Below are 13,744 nucleotides of genomic sequence, written 5' to 3' on the forward strand. Positions count from 1 at the left end.
GTAAGTGGGGTATGACTAATACCAATGGAAGCTAACCGGTTCAGGAGAATATTGTGAGAAATGGTATCAAACGCTGCACTAAGATCAAGAAGGATGAGAATGGTATAGGTATATATATACTATATATACCTATACATAGTATATATATACCTATACTATGACTGAGACAGAGAAACTCATGAATCAAAAGAAACAAACCCTGAGAAACAATTCAACTGTAATACCAATAAAGTGGATCTAAAGCACTGGATAAATAATACTAAGGAAATGGATAAAGATAAAAAATAAAAATAAAACCAATAAACATACAAAGAGTACAAACAGAGACAGTAAATCGAAAGTAATTTAAAATAAACATACAAAAAATTGTTAAAACCTAAAGTTGTGTTGATACCTTTCACCTACTCACAGACTGCAGAGGGTGAAGTTAAGCAGTGCTGCTTCGTTAAGCGTGACTGTTCTGTTTTTATCCACCACCTCAGGTTCTACCAGATACGAGCAGGGCTGAAGGTCTCACCTCGAGTGCCCCACAGGGTCATAGCAACAACACAAGACAATGCAGGTAAGACAGACGATGTTTACTTCCTCACACTCTGAGAAACACACACATCAACTTTACCACTCGTTCTGGTGTGTGGAGGAACTCTTAATTTGCTGTGTTGTGTTCAGTAATCTGTTTGTGTAGTTTTGTTAAATAGATGGTGGAGCACATGTCTGAATACTTTAGTTTGACACTGGGTACTAGACCATGGTTATTGTTTTTTTGCCTGATGTTTGGCCATTTTACTGGTGCTTTTTCATGGTCAATTTCCGTCACATTTTAATTCCTTCATTGTCCCTTTCTGGCCATTTAGTGTCTCTCAGCAGTTAGTTGGCATCACCCTTTAGTCGTTGTGCTTTCATATATAGTGTTGTTCTCTGTGTGTCGTTTGTGACTACAAAGGTTGTTCTGTGTTGCTTCACCATTGTTCTCTTTTTGAATATTTTTACAACCATGTTTGGCTGTTTTGTGGTCATTTCTGATCGATCTTTTCATACAGTTTTGGATCTTTTTAAACTTGTTTGAATGACTTTCTAACAGTTAAAGGTAAATTGCATTGAGAAACAGCACACAGACTCCAAATTTACCTGCATTAATAAATTACCAGACATGATAAAATTAGACCAAATAAACCTTTGAGTTAACACACTTTGTTTTTTGAAAAAGATTGAATATTGAATATAGTTAATATTTCATGAAAAATATTAGCTAAATAAGATTCTGTACACTGCAGTCATTTCTACGTGGCCTGGCTGTGAACACCTGTAGTATTGTAGTACCAGAGTCTTTTAAGCTGATCAATTGAAACTCTTCAAATAAACAAAGAGTTTAAGTGAAGGTTTAGAACGCATCATAGCAAAAAACAGCACTAGTGAAGGTTACTAATGATCTCAGTAATGGTCTCAGATTTGAGTCAATTTGTAAAAAACACTTTACTTCAGCATCTGTCTGATAGATTCTAATTTGTCCCGGTAAACAAAGAGTTTTCCTCGCACACAAAATAAGTCATAAAAATCTATCTCAGCCCCGCCCGCCGGGCAATCATATAGCCCGATGGGCGGGGCTGAGATAGATTTCGGTCGCCCGACCCGAGATATCGCTAGCCCCGGGCTAGAGATTTTGCGAGCCCTGCCCAGTGGTGACTAGTGAAACATGTAGCATTAGATTACATTTCAGTAACATGCAAGTAAGAAAAAGTAGATGTCACCCTTCAAATCAAGTCACTTAGATGTTTCTTGGTTTCACAATTCTTCTAAGATTTTCAAATCAGACATGTATAAATTGGATACAAAGGACAAGATTTGAACCTTGCAGGGATATAAGAGGTTAATCAAATCTCTAAACTAGTCTTCATTCATCTGCACATCTGTCTATGAGTGATCCTGAAAGAATAATTGATGCAGTTGTTCTAAACTTCTAAGCTGGAACATTCAAATTCTTCGTCCTCAAAGCACTCTGAAAAGCCTCTAAGTGACCCCAAATGCTGCAGCATGAATGATAGAAGGGACTAGAAGGAAAGCTAATATTTCTCACATACCTCTTTATTTGCTCCTGTTAAATCCAGAATTGAGCTTAAATGTATTCTTCTAGCATATAATTCAAGTTTCCAAAAGTAGAATGGGAGGTCCCTGTGAAGCTAGCTCCCAGTTTGGGTTCAGAAGACAGACGCCTTCTCTACTTTTATGATTAGGTCTCCAATTTTCCTGTTTAAAGCTTACTGTTGAGGCTGGTTCTGGAAATCCTGAACCATTAAGCTGCTGTAGGCTTCGTATGATGCATCGACTACTGTCACTCACGTACTTTGACTCCCCTTGCATTTATATGCTGCTATTGCATGCCCTCCTTTTTCTCTTCTTTTGCCCCTTACTCTCTAGTCAGCTGAAGACCCCTGAGCCTGCCTGATGTCTCTTCCTATTAAAAGCAGTTTTTCTCCCTACCATTAGGGACTGTCTCAACATGTGGTCCTCTATCTTTACCTAAGAATTTAAACCACCTTAAATTGGCACCATATTAAAAAATTGAATATAAAATTTTGATGTCTATATTTAAAAAAGTATCAATTAAAGATGTGACTGTTTTCTTAACGTAGAGCTGTCAACAGATGACAGATGATAATTTTAATAATAGTAATAATAATAATAATAATAATAATAATAATAATAATAATAATAATAATGACAATAGGAAAATAAAACAACCAACAATTTGACTGCTGAGTACTCAGATTTGTCTCCAAATGCACTGTAATTTCTCACTGCTATTGTGGATAAAAGACAGAAATTTACAAAAGGTTACAGTAAACAGTAAGTAGTCCCACCACTGTGCCAGCTATCCAGGATCTGTAGAGAGTGAGAGCGCTGTCTGGGAATTTTATGGCCCTGTCTTACCGATGTGATTTAGGATTTAAAAACTGAGTGATTCATCCTGCAGAATATCTGGCATCTAAAATAGCTTTGAAACATTTCAAACAATAACTCTTAAACGTTTAATAAAATTTTATTGGATTTCCAGTTATTGAGGGAAAGTCTTTAGTCTTGGCTGAAAAGGGCAAAGCCGGCTTAAAGCTGCACTGTGCTGCATAATAGAAAAACTCATCTTATGGAGAATGTCCATGTATTGAAAAAGCTCTTTAAATTTCTAAAATACATTTGTTTCCTACTTAATTAGAAAAAAAAGTGTAAACAATCACCAAAAAATACACTGTAGTGAAAGTTTTGTGAACATTGAATGCTTCATTCCTATACAAATATACAATTACTTTCAGGTTCCTCAAAGATCATGAAATATTCTTCTTCTGTTGCGTCCATATTTGTATTCATAGGTTGTGACTGAAGGCTTCCAAACCTACCTAACTGTCAAAATGTGGATCTGTGGCATTGCAGAAAGCTGTTTCACTGCCAATCCTGATTCTCAATATTGGCTATTTTTAGCCTATCATGACTGGAGCAGTGTGTGTATGTGTGCGTGTGTGTGTACACCAGCTGTACTTGTGACAGTGCAGCCTACTGTTTTCACTAGGATGTTTTAGATTGTGAGGGCATTTTGGTCTTTTGGAGCAGGATATTAGTCTCAGGCATGTAGCTGTTGTCAGTGTTCTCACTGCTATAGAGGACAGCACCACCAGCAACACCAAACCGTCCATGCGTGCGTGATTGTAAAGATGATGTGTGAGTGTTTTCACCTAAAACACAGTGACAGGAGGCACGGGGTTTTTGATTAAGAAGAATTTCTTGCTCCCTCATTACTGCTGGTTCCAAGTAGCCACTATAATGTCAAGTTAAATAGAAATGAAGAATAGCGGTTTGTCTATTTTTAGGGCTGCTGAATCCTGGAGGATCAGCTTTTTTACATGTTGTAAAGAAAGAGGTAGATCATTTTCCAGACAGGGGAGGCTTCAGTTTTGTTACTTTAGCTCAGATTAGCTGACACAAATATATTTAATAATGTAACTCATTTTTAGAGGTGCCTAATGGTGCTTACTATTCAGTATTTTCACCTAAAAGCTGCTTAAGTATTGACAGTTTGTGTCTTGACAGAATGCTACCTGTTTACACAACTGTAGGCCCACACATTATCCCAAACTACAGGTGACTGTAGATGCTTGAGCTCATGATTTGTTTTAAACATGTAACTTTCCTCAAATTCACAAATTGCGTTTTTTATAAAATACTTCTTCATATACAGTAAGGAAAACTCCAGCATGCTAAGCTAGTCTAGTCTAAGCTAGTCTAAGGTCGCGCCATAGCATTTCAGTCAGGCTGATGTCTAGACTTTCACATTTGTGTTTGGTTTCATTATCTTGTTTCATAACCTAATTCGGGCCAAGCTTTAGTTGTCAGACAGATGGCGTCTCGTTGACTCTAGAATACTTTGATATATGCTCATGTTTGTGAGTTCATGGTTGACTCAAGGTTTCCAGATCCCGTGGCTGCAAAACAAGTTAAAATAATTATCCCTCCACCATCATGCTTGACAGCTGGCATGGGCTGTTTTGTTGATATACTGTGTTTAATGCAGCTTTGCAAAACCTAAGCCATTCAGTCCTGTTTTGTTTTTTAGAGAGAAGAGACTTTCTCTGGGCAATATTCTTTTATATAAGCAATATTTTATATATTTGTACTATCATGAGCTTTAACGTCTGACACTAACTGAGCTCTGTGGAGTCTGGAATGCAGCTCTTAGGTTTTTTGCAGTTTCTCTGAGAATTTTATGGTCTGATCTTGGGGTGTATTTGCTGGGTCATCTGCTCCGTGAACAATTTTTCCATTGTGTTAATGCTCACCTGAACGCTACAGAGCAGCAAACGGCCAAAACCTTTGCTTTAATAGTTGGCGTGACACTTTCTGATGATCAAATAATCAAATACATTTGATTAGCACTTGATATAGATTGGTATAGTGCATTTTTGATGCACTAATATCTAAGCTGCTGACTACACTGCAATGTTTCACCAGCCATTAGCATATGTAGACAGCAAGAAACACTGCAGCTACGTATATTACAGTGAAGATCTTGCATGCATATTGTAATTGGAAGGCTGCGGCCCTCCCCTCTCCTCTGCAGCTCTTTCCACAAGGTCATGCACTGAGCCTGCATACCTCACAGACTGAATCATAAACATAAAGCTGCCATTCTGGCCACAGATAGAACAATTACATTCATCATACAATTCCCTTACTGTGTCCTCTTTGAAAACGTGTGCTTGACATTTCAATTGTCTGTGCCCTTCAGAAAAAAAATGAATTACTTGTGAAGGATCGTGCCACACACTCAGCTGAAGGATTTAATGACTGTGATTCATGCGCAGTAAGATTAGGATTTTCAAGTCAGAATGTTAACTGGGAGAACTGGAGTGTTGTTTACGGTGCACCGGCTAAGATGCCCTTTCTTATTAATATCATGAGGAGCAAATCTGTGTGGCGAGTTCTGTGTGCTTTACTGATAGGCAGAACATGAACACACACACACACACACACACACACACACACACACACACACAGCAGATGCAGAGCAGAGGCTGTAAGCTGATTATTTCCAGCACAGAAGCACTGTGGCTAAAGCTGAAGGGCGTTTCAGCAGGTTTTAATGTGCAGGATGTGTTAACAGTCCAGTACCTGTGAGAAGCACAGTACACCAGAAGAGTGTCAGAACCGAGTGATTTCTGATGGCATGTGAATATGTAGTTAGTTTGATGATGCTAGGTAATTTTGTGTCAGGTAGGTTTAGCTTCTTACAAATTTCTGGACGACTAGTCCAGAAAAAAGACAAAGAAACTGGTCAAAACTGGGAGTAAAAAACCAAGATGTTTATGGCACGGTGGAACAGTGGTCAACACTGCTGCTTACAGCTACCAGATTCTGTCAATGAACATGTGGGTCAGCTTGAGCCTTCCTGTTGACATGTTTTGAACTGCCTGTGTGAGTTTTAAAGGCTCCTTCAGTTAACATGTGCCACCCTCTCATCGATATTGATTCAATCAAAAATATTATCATTTTACTTTCAAATAAGAACACTTTCATTTTGAGATGTTGTCGGCCTGAGTAAAAAAAATACCTTGGGATTGATGATGCTTAATATTTCCTTAAGAATAGGCATCCATCCATTCACTACAGCCTATCCTTTTCAGGGTCGTGGGGGCGGGCGCTGGAGCCTATCCCAGCTGTCATAGGGTCGCCAGTCTGTCGCAGGGCTAACATATAGACATAGACAATATTTACATTTAAAATAAGTAATCAGAAGTGTTATTATAGTAGATTATGATATTACTATTTTTTATCAATTAGCGTTAGATACCAGCAAAATTACAGTTTAATATATTTATATTGTAAGTCTTAAATTATATGTATGTATATATATATATATAATGTATATTATATCTATAATATATGGTGTGTGAGTGTGTTCTACCGAATGTGTAAGAAAATGCAACTTTTAAAATTTTTTATATACTATATTTAAAGGTCTTTTCTTCTACAGCCTCATGTGACTGCCATGACAAATAGCTTACAGCCAATTTAGTGCCAGTTCTGTATAAACAAACTATAAACAATACAGTGTTACACCGATTATCAGTTTCCATCTTAACTGATCTTCAATCTTATGAAAGAAGGGTTCATAATATTGTTATATTGCATTTTACGGGTGGTTTAGTGTTTTTTCCACCTCAAGTGTGCACAGCACTGCTAGATGTGTCAAAGCTGTTATTTCAGTTAAGCTGCGTTCTTATCAAGGCCTTATCACTGAAAGTCCCTCGACACGTATTGTAACATTTAATCAAGTCTGTAGAACAAACAGGCATTGAAAAGGAAGTATAATATCTGTGAGCGTGTGAGAGTAGCCACTGCAGCAGGTGCAGTTTGTTGATTTAGTGATTCTGGCCACATGAAGGGAGAAATCCAGCGTTTGTGAAGCACGGAGGCTCCCGAGGGAAACGATGAGTCCTTCACAGGTCAAATAGACACAGAGGATAATTTATGTTAATGACAGCACACGGTGTCGAGTTTCTAATCTGCTTATGTGTCTTGAAACAGGAGCTTGAAACCTACACAAAAACAAAATAAAAACAAGAACATCAAAGTCACATTCATGCAACTGTAAGGAGACCGTGCTAACACCGCGCAACAACTCCTACCCCAGAAAGTACATCCCCAGAGGGATTACGCTGTCTGTGCCACACATCCACCAAGCCTTTGACAGCACTCGTGCTTCCGCACATCCGTCACCCTGGCTGGGGCTGCTTGATGCTGCAAGTAGTGACAGCATTATCGGGAGGAGGCCTGCAGAGAGAGGGAGAGTAAGACCGAGACAGAAAAGAGCACAACCTCAGCAGGGGATTTCAAAGACCTCTCACGGCTCACAGCTGGACAGCAGCTCTGCAGTGCTGCCAGGGAAAAATGCGCTAGTAGCACACAGTAAACAGCCACCGTGTCGCACACCAAAGTGCTGCGACGTGGACGATGATGGCAGTTGAAACAATGGGCTGCCTCTGAGATCGTGTGAGTTTTGGGGGCAAATGTGTGACCTAAGTTTTGCACATAAAATCCAATTTATTAGTTTTTCCTTGTGCTTGAAAACATATGTGAATTTAAAGGTACTACTGGCTCTGCATTCCCACACCAAGAAGTTTAAAGGACTTTAAAGTTTATCAGTTGAACTTGATGTGAGCAACATCGATAGACCTAAATATGAAAAACAGCCCACAGCTGTTCGCTTTGCCTTGCTTTAGTTAAACAAGCCTAGAGACAAGCGGTAACTTTGCTAAGAAAAACTCCAGAGTAGTTTCTGGAGGTTGTTGGCTGGCCCTGGGCGAAATTGACTGCTGCACCAACAGCCTCACTGTGATTGCTTTGGTTGCTAACAGACTGCCACGATTGCCCATAGTTTGCATGGGAAACATGTGCCATTTGTCCATGGATTAATGAAATGGGGAATGTTCACCTTTCAAAGTAAATGTTGTTCCTTACTGCTGAAACCAACAGCTTTTACACTGACACTGAACATTCTCTGTTTCCTGTTTGCATCACAATTTTTCAGGTGTTTCGAGGTAGCTGCAAATAAAAGCTGACAGATCACCCAATGTTGCAGTCAACCCGAGTCAGTCTGCCCTCACCTGTGACTCTGGTTCTATTCTACAATATGTATTCTGATATAACAGAGCGTTGCCAGGTACATGTGGGATTTTGCAATTAAATTGCCATCATGCAGCAACTACTTCGCTATTTGTGGAAGAACTTCTGAATTGAACTGATCAATACAACTGCAGGAAGGTTTTTTCTCTAGCATCCGCAGCCAGTGTGAATACAGGTTTAGAGGGAACCTACTCATAGATTTTTTTTTTGTTAACAGTGTGCGCTGACCTGCTTTCTGAACCAGCCTAAGTGGTCACATGAAGAACTGCAGTTTTTTATGTTTCCATTTTGCTGCTTGATTTCTTTTTTTTCAGCGTTCTTGGCCCAAAACTCATTTACAGATTTTATCACTTGGTTCTAGAGCTAAACGTAGATGCTTGCCTCTGAGTGCCTGTAAATATGTGCAAATGTCCTCACAAACCTGTTGATGCTGTGCAAAGATAAAGTGATGTTTTGTTTGTTTGTAGTCATGACAGAGAGCTCTGAGAAAGCTCCTGTTATCAGTTAAACATTGGTGTTTAATGCTTGTTTTAGTCTATCGGATCTATGTCTTATCATATGTGGATACTAATTGCACTTGCTGTCACTGTGCTGTGCTTTTGCGTCCCACATTAGGAGAGTGCAGCTTCAGCTCTGCGGGGGTTTACGACGGCACCGTGTTCAGCCGGATATTTCAGATCCTGTACAGAAACGAGGAGATTGCGGTGAATGACTGTATGATCTTCAAAGTCCACCTGCTATTGGACGGAGAACGGGTGAGTCATGCCGGTGACATTTTCTGCACACACAGAGACAAATATCCAGTTTGAAAGGGGGGGGGGGGTGGATTGATTGCCATTTGCTCGCTTTTTTATTTATTCCATAGCAACTTGTAGCTTTACAGCATATTAAATGGCCCGTAATTAATGGATTTCATCATTCTCTGTTCCCTTCTGCACTTGTTGTTTTTATCATCTGACACAAACAATACTCCTTGTTCAGAACACACACATTCGTTCCACTTAATCACAGCAGATATTTTACACAACAGGGAATAAAAGATAAAAAACTACAGTGCTATATATTTTGCAGTCTGAACACCTGCAAAATATATAGTCTATCTGTCTATAGCAGTATAGATTTAAAGCAGGGGTGTTGGAGCCGTTCTATTTCTTTGGCCAAAGACAGCTCAATTTGCAAAGATGTACTTTCTGGAAACATTGACTTGTAAGGTTTGTCTAACAGAGCTTAAGATGTCTAAAGCATCATTGACTGTAGAATGAAAATAGGGCAGCAACCTCCTTGCGATTAGGAACAATCGATGGGCGCCCAGTGGTTGCATTAAATTGTTTTGCTGTTGGGAACCAATTGTAAGTAATTGTCAGTGCGCAACACCCTCACCTGACGATTGCACAGGCCACCTGGCAGGAGGCAACCTATCTCCAAACAGTTGCAGTCCGACTCAGACTAACTGCGGTCCCGCTCATCCAGATGAAGGTGAAGGTTTGCAAATAAAGCAGACGGATTGCCGATATGTTGCTTTCAATCGGACTCAGTCTTGTCAGTGACACGTAGGTAGGGACTCGACTCAACTTATATAAACTGTTTGCATTCTGATTATAGATTCCTGTTGAAAAGCAAGATTGCCGGGCAGCTATAGCAAATTGAAATTAAAGTGTCGTCATGCAGCAGAGGAATTTCTGAATTTCTACTTCAGATCTATGAACTGTGGCTGAAATGGAAGTAGTTGTGTATGAAGACAGCAACAGATTTGTGATTTTTGCAGACTGATCACAGTTACAGCTGCCATATTCTTAGAAGTTTGCACTGATGTTCTTGGTAAACATTTCATGTGATGGCTATAACAGGGATAAAAATGCATTTAAATAAACAAAGCTTATAAGTTAATGTAGCTCTAATCTTTGAAACTACTGGTCAGTCTGATGGCTCGCCCTTTGGTGCCGTTAGCTAATTTTCTGAGGCTACCAGTGTAGCCCGGATACTTGGATAGACGTTAAAGGAAATCCAGTTCAGAACTTCCTCTTAAATGTTTATGAACCCAGAAAATGTAATAAAGCTTATTGAAAGCTAAGTTGACCTCAGACACAGCAACTGTTTTTGCGATTGCATTGGTCATATTAAATTAACTATTAAATGGCTGCTAATTGGTTAGCTACATGCATGAACTGTTCCAGAAAGAGTTAGTGGTAAGTAACAGATTTTTTTAAATGGGCACTGATTTTATTTTGGAGTAGGTCTGAAGTGGAACTTTTCAACTTTTTGACAGCTGGCTTTCATTTTCAGGCCTAGAACTTGTCTCCAATACTTTCTTTAAGGGTCTGTGGGCACACTATAGTTTTTTTTGTTAACGGAGGCATTAGCGGTTTTTAAATGTGATGAAATGATTGACAGGAGTTTGGTTCCCTGAAAGATAACAAAAGCTATTCAGTGGAAAAGGTTAATTGCCTTTTTCAAAGGAATTCTGTGCTAATCATAATAACCACTCAACCAGTGTGAGGGTCACTGAGCTCGTAGACTCGTTCCGTGAAATTAATGTTATGTAACTGAAAGACTGTGCCTGTGCACCCAGACCGGCCATATTTAGTTCAGCTGATCAGGTGTGTAAACCTACCTGACAGTTATTGATGTTCTGTTTTACTGTGGGCGTGACCCTGAGAATCCACTCTGCCCGTTTTTGCCTGTGGGAGCCACCGGAGCTCAAATTGATCAGCAGTGACAGCGGTGACACGGGCTTGATGCTGGGACGTGGGAGTGTTAAGATGGCCTCATTTGAAGCTAATCATGCATTTGATAGCCGTAGCTCACACACTGACAGTACTCTAAACCGTTGCTCAGCTGCTCCCTAACATGTGGTGTATACGCCTAGTTTACTGTGGAAGGATTCCTGCTTCTGCCAGAATGTGGATTTTCTGTCTCACATGACAACTAATTTTAGAAATTTTCATTAAACGTAGGTGTTGCTGTGGAGGTGTGGAGACAGAAGAGCTTAAAGGCATATCAGATTTCATCTGTAAGCTCTCCCGAAGGCTCCCCGCTCATTAACCTTCCGGAGGTTATCTGCTGTTCACAGCTACAGATAGCGCAGACGAAAATAGCCTCTCATTTCCCCTGTGCACACCCGATGTATTCTTAATCAATCACACCATCAATATCAGATGGATTTATACGTTTACTGTAAGCGCTACAAAAGTGGAACTACTTCTATTAAAATTTAACAGCGCTGCACACCAATCCTCAGAAGAGTCTGTTGCATCCATTTTCGGCCCCGGCTTTGTAGTTTCCTAATATCGTTTTCTTTTTCTTTTTTCACTTTGTTGTTCAGATTTATGCCTTTATTTTCTACCGCACTTTGAACATGAAAGTAATTGATTTTTTCAGCCCACATGAAAGACATAAATGCCGGAATACAGAGAACATAAACAGTTAATCAAAAAGAACACTAAAGTGGCTAAATCAGAATTGCAAACAAGGTTGGTTACATTAGCTTCTGTGCCAAATAGCAGCAAATCCATCATGTTCTTGTTGGTACCGTGTGATGGCCGTTCCCCTTCATTAATTCCGAATTTCTCCATTCACGTGAGTGACAGTAAATAAATGAGAGTCAGATCCTTCTCCACAGAGCACAAGTGGCTGCCGGATGGTTTGATGAGTGCAAAGATAATGTGAAAGCTGAGGCTACAGCTGTCACATCCACCTCTGGGAGATTTTTGAACATGTTAAATGAACCCTGTCATCTAGAAATGGCATTTATAAAAAAAATATGTTTTTGTGAAATATCAGAATCTACATACGTTGACTTTTACCAGCCTACCTGTGCTGCTTAAATCTGGATATGAACACTAGTCTAGTCTTCTGTGTGAAACACCCAACGGCCTCTTGCACTGATTTGTTGCACTTCCGTTCTGAAGTCTCAGTTTTGCATTCGCCATTGTGTCAGGATGGAAGCTGTTGGGTGTTATCAGCAGTGTTGGTCAAGTTACTTAAAAAAAGTAATTAGTTGCTGATTACTTCTCCAAGAAAGTAATCCCATTACTTTACTGATATTTATTTTCAGAAGTAAATAGTTACTTTATTACTTAGTTACATGATACACAACCCAAATACATACTAAAGCAATAGACCTTTCAGCCCAATTCTATTTTTTCTGCATAATCCATCATATAAAATTGAATCAAGTGAAAAACTTGTTTTATTAGTTTTAATCTTTTAGCTTTATGCACATTGCATTAAGCAAAAATGTAATTATATGAAACAGTCTTTGACTTGAACTTTGTTTAATAATTAAACCTATTTTTTTGCATATTCCAGCATATAACATAAAATAATGTTTTAGCGGCACTAAGTCCTGTCGCTCTTATATCTATGGTCACCTGGAGGTTTGCCCCGTGCTGCAGCGGTCATGTCAGTGGGAGGATCTCTGTGAATTTCACACTCCCGTGGCAGCGTGCTAGGTGCTTGCTCAGATTTGAAGTTAAATTTTTTGCTGTAGAAAGAAGTTTTCGTCCCACGCTGAGTGTACAGCAGATGCTAATGTTTTTGTCACTTTTTACAGAATCAAGCTCAAAGTAACGTCAGTACGTCCATACTTTAAACGCTGCACAGTCGTACTCTCTCCCGCTCTCCATATTATCCATTATTGATCTACACACGTCTGTTGCTGCCACGGACGTCGCACGCTTTTACGTAATTGTCATGAGACACTCTCACAAACAAAATCATGGTCTACTAACACAGTAACGCAGTGTGCTTACAGGAAAGTGACAGTAATCTAATTAGGTTTTTTTTTCAATAGTAGTGCCTTACTTTACTCATTGCTTGAAAAAAGTAATCGTATTACGGTAACGCGTTACTGCCCATCTCTGGTTATCAGCTATTGCTAACTAGCTTGATTAGCAAGGTGCAGTTACAATTCTATGTGATATCAATGCTACATTTGGTTAGCAAATAAACAGGTGGAAGTAAATAAGTATAATCCAACACCGATTAAAATACACTAATGCAAAGGTACAGAGACCAAAACTCTCACAGACTCATGGGCCACTTGATGCCATGTCCAAAGCGAGTTAACCCACGTTCATTTTTATTTTACACCATAAAAAAGCATGTTTAGAAACCTGGTAAAAAGGGATCTGGCTTCTATGGAAAGTTTCCCCACCATAATAACTGTGTGGACGGACAGATTTGTGTACATCTGGACACTGTAGTTAGGGGCGTGGTCACCTTGGCAGACAGGGACCAGTTGAGGTAGCTGAACTTGACCTGTCTACATGAGTTTTTTTGGTTTGTTCTGTGATACAAAGATTATGATTATGATTATTTTGTGCCCAAGGTCTTTCAATATTTATGCATCAACAATCCTTATCGTTCCCATTTGCAGGTGGAGGAGGCCTTGAGTGAGGTGGATTTTCAGTTGAAGCTGGATCTTCATTTCACTGACAATGAGCAGCAGTAAGTTTCTGAACCACTTTGAAAATATGTGTTTGGTGTGTATTTGAGATGTGAAGTGAGCGACTTTCCCATTTGGCTGCTAGACATCACTTTAAGCACCTGATCACAAATATACGGCATACGATCC

The 13,744-nt window shown here is 39.5% G+C and overlaps 1 protein-coding gene across 2 annotated transcripts in view; it reads left to right on the forward strand.

Annotated features, from left to right (window-relative positions):
- fam135b (family with sequence similarity 135 member B) overlaps nucleotides 1–13,744 on the forward strand; it is a 54,860-nt gene that overhangs the window by 10,143 nt on the left and 30,973 nt on the right. For both annotated transcript variants that reach the window (XM_086279286.1, XM_086279287.1), the window contains 3 exons: nucleotides 483–562; nucleotides 8,785–8,924; nucleotides 13,547–13,617. In XM_086279286.1, the coding sequence (XP_086135412.1) occupies nucleotides 483–562; nucleotides 8,785–8,924; nucleotides 13,547–13,617 (291 nt within the window). The remainder of the gene's footprint in view (nucleotides 1–482; nucleotides 563–8,784; nucleotides 8,925–13,546; nucleotides 13,618–13,744) is intronic.

This window comes from Aulonocara sp. 'chitande type north' Nkhata Bay, linkage group LG22, assembly GCF_057382095.1.
Source record: "Aulonocara sp. 'chitande type north' Nkhata Bay isolate Kocher_YH1m ecotype deep benthic linkage group LG22, A_spYH_male_GT1.1, whole genome shotgun sequence".
Taxonomy (NCBI): domain Eukaryota; kingdom Metazoa; phylum Chordata; class Actinopteri; order Cichliformes; family Cichlidae; genus Aulonocara; species Aulonocara sp. 'chitande type north' Nkhata Bay.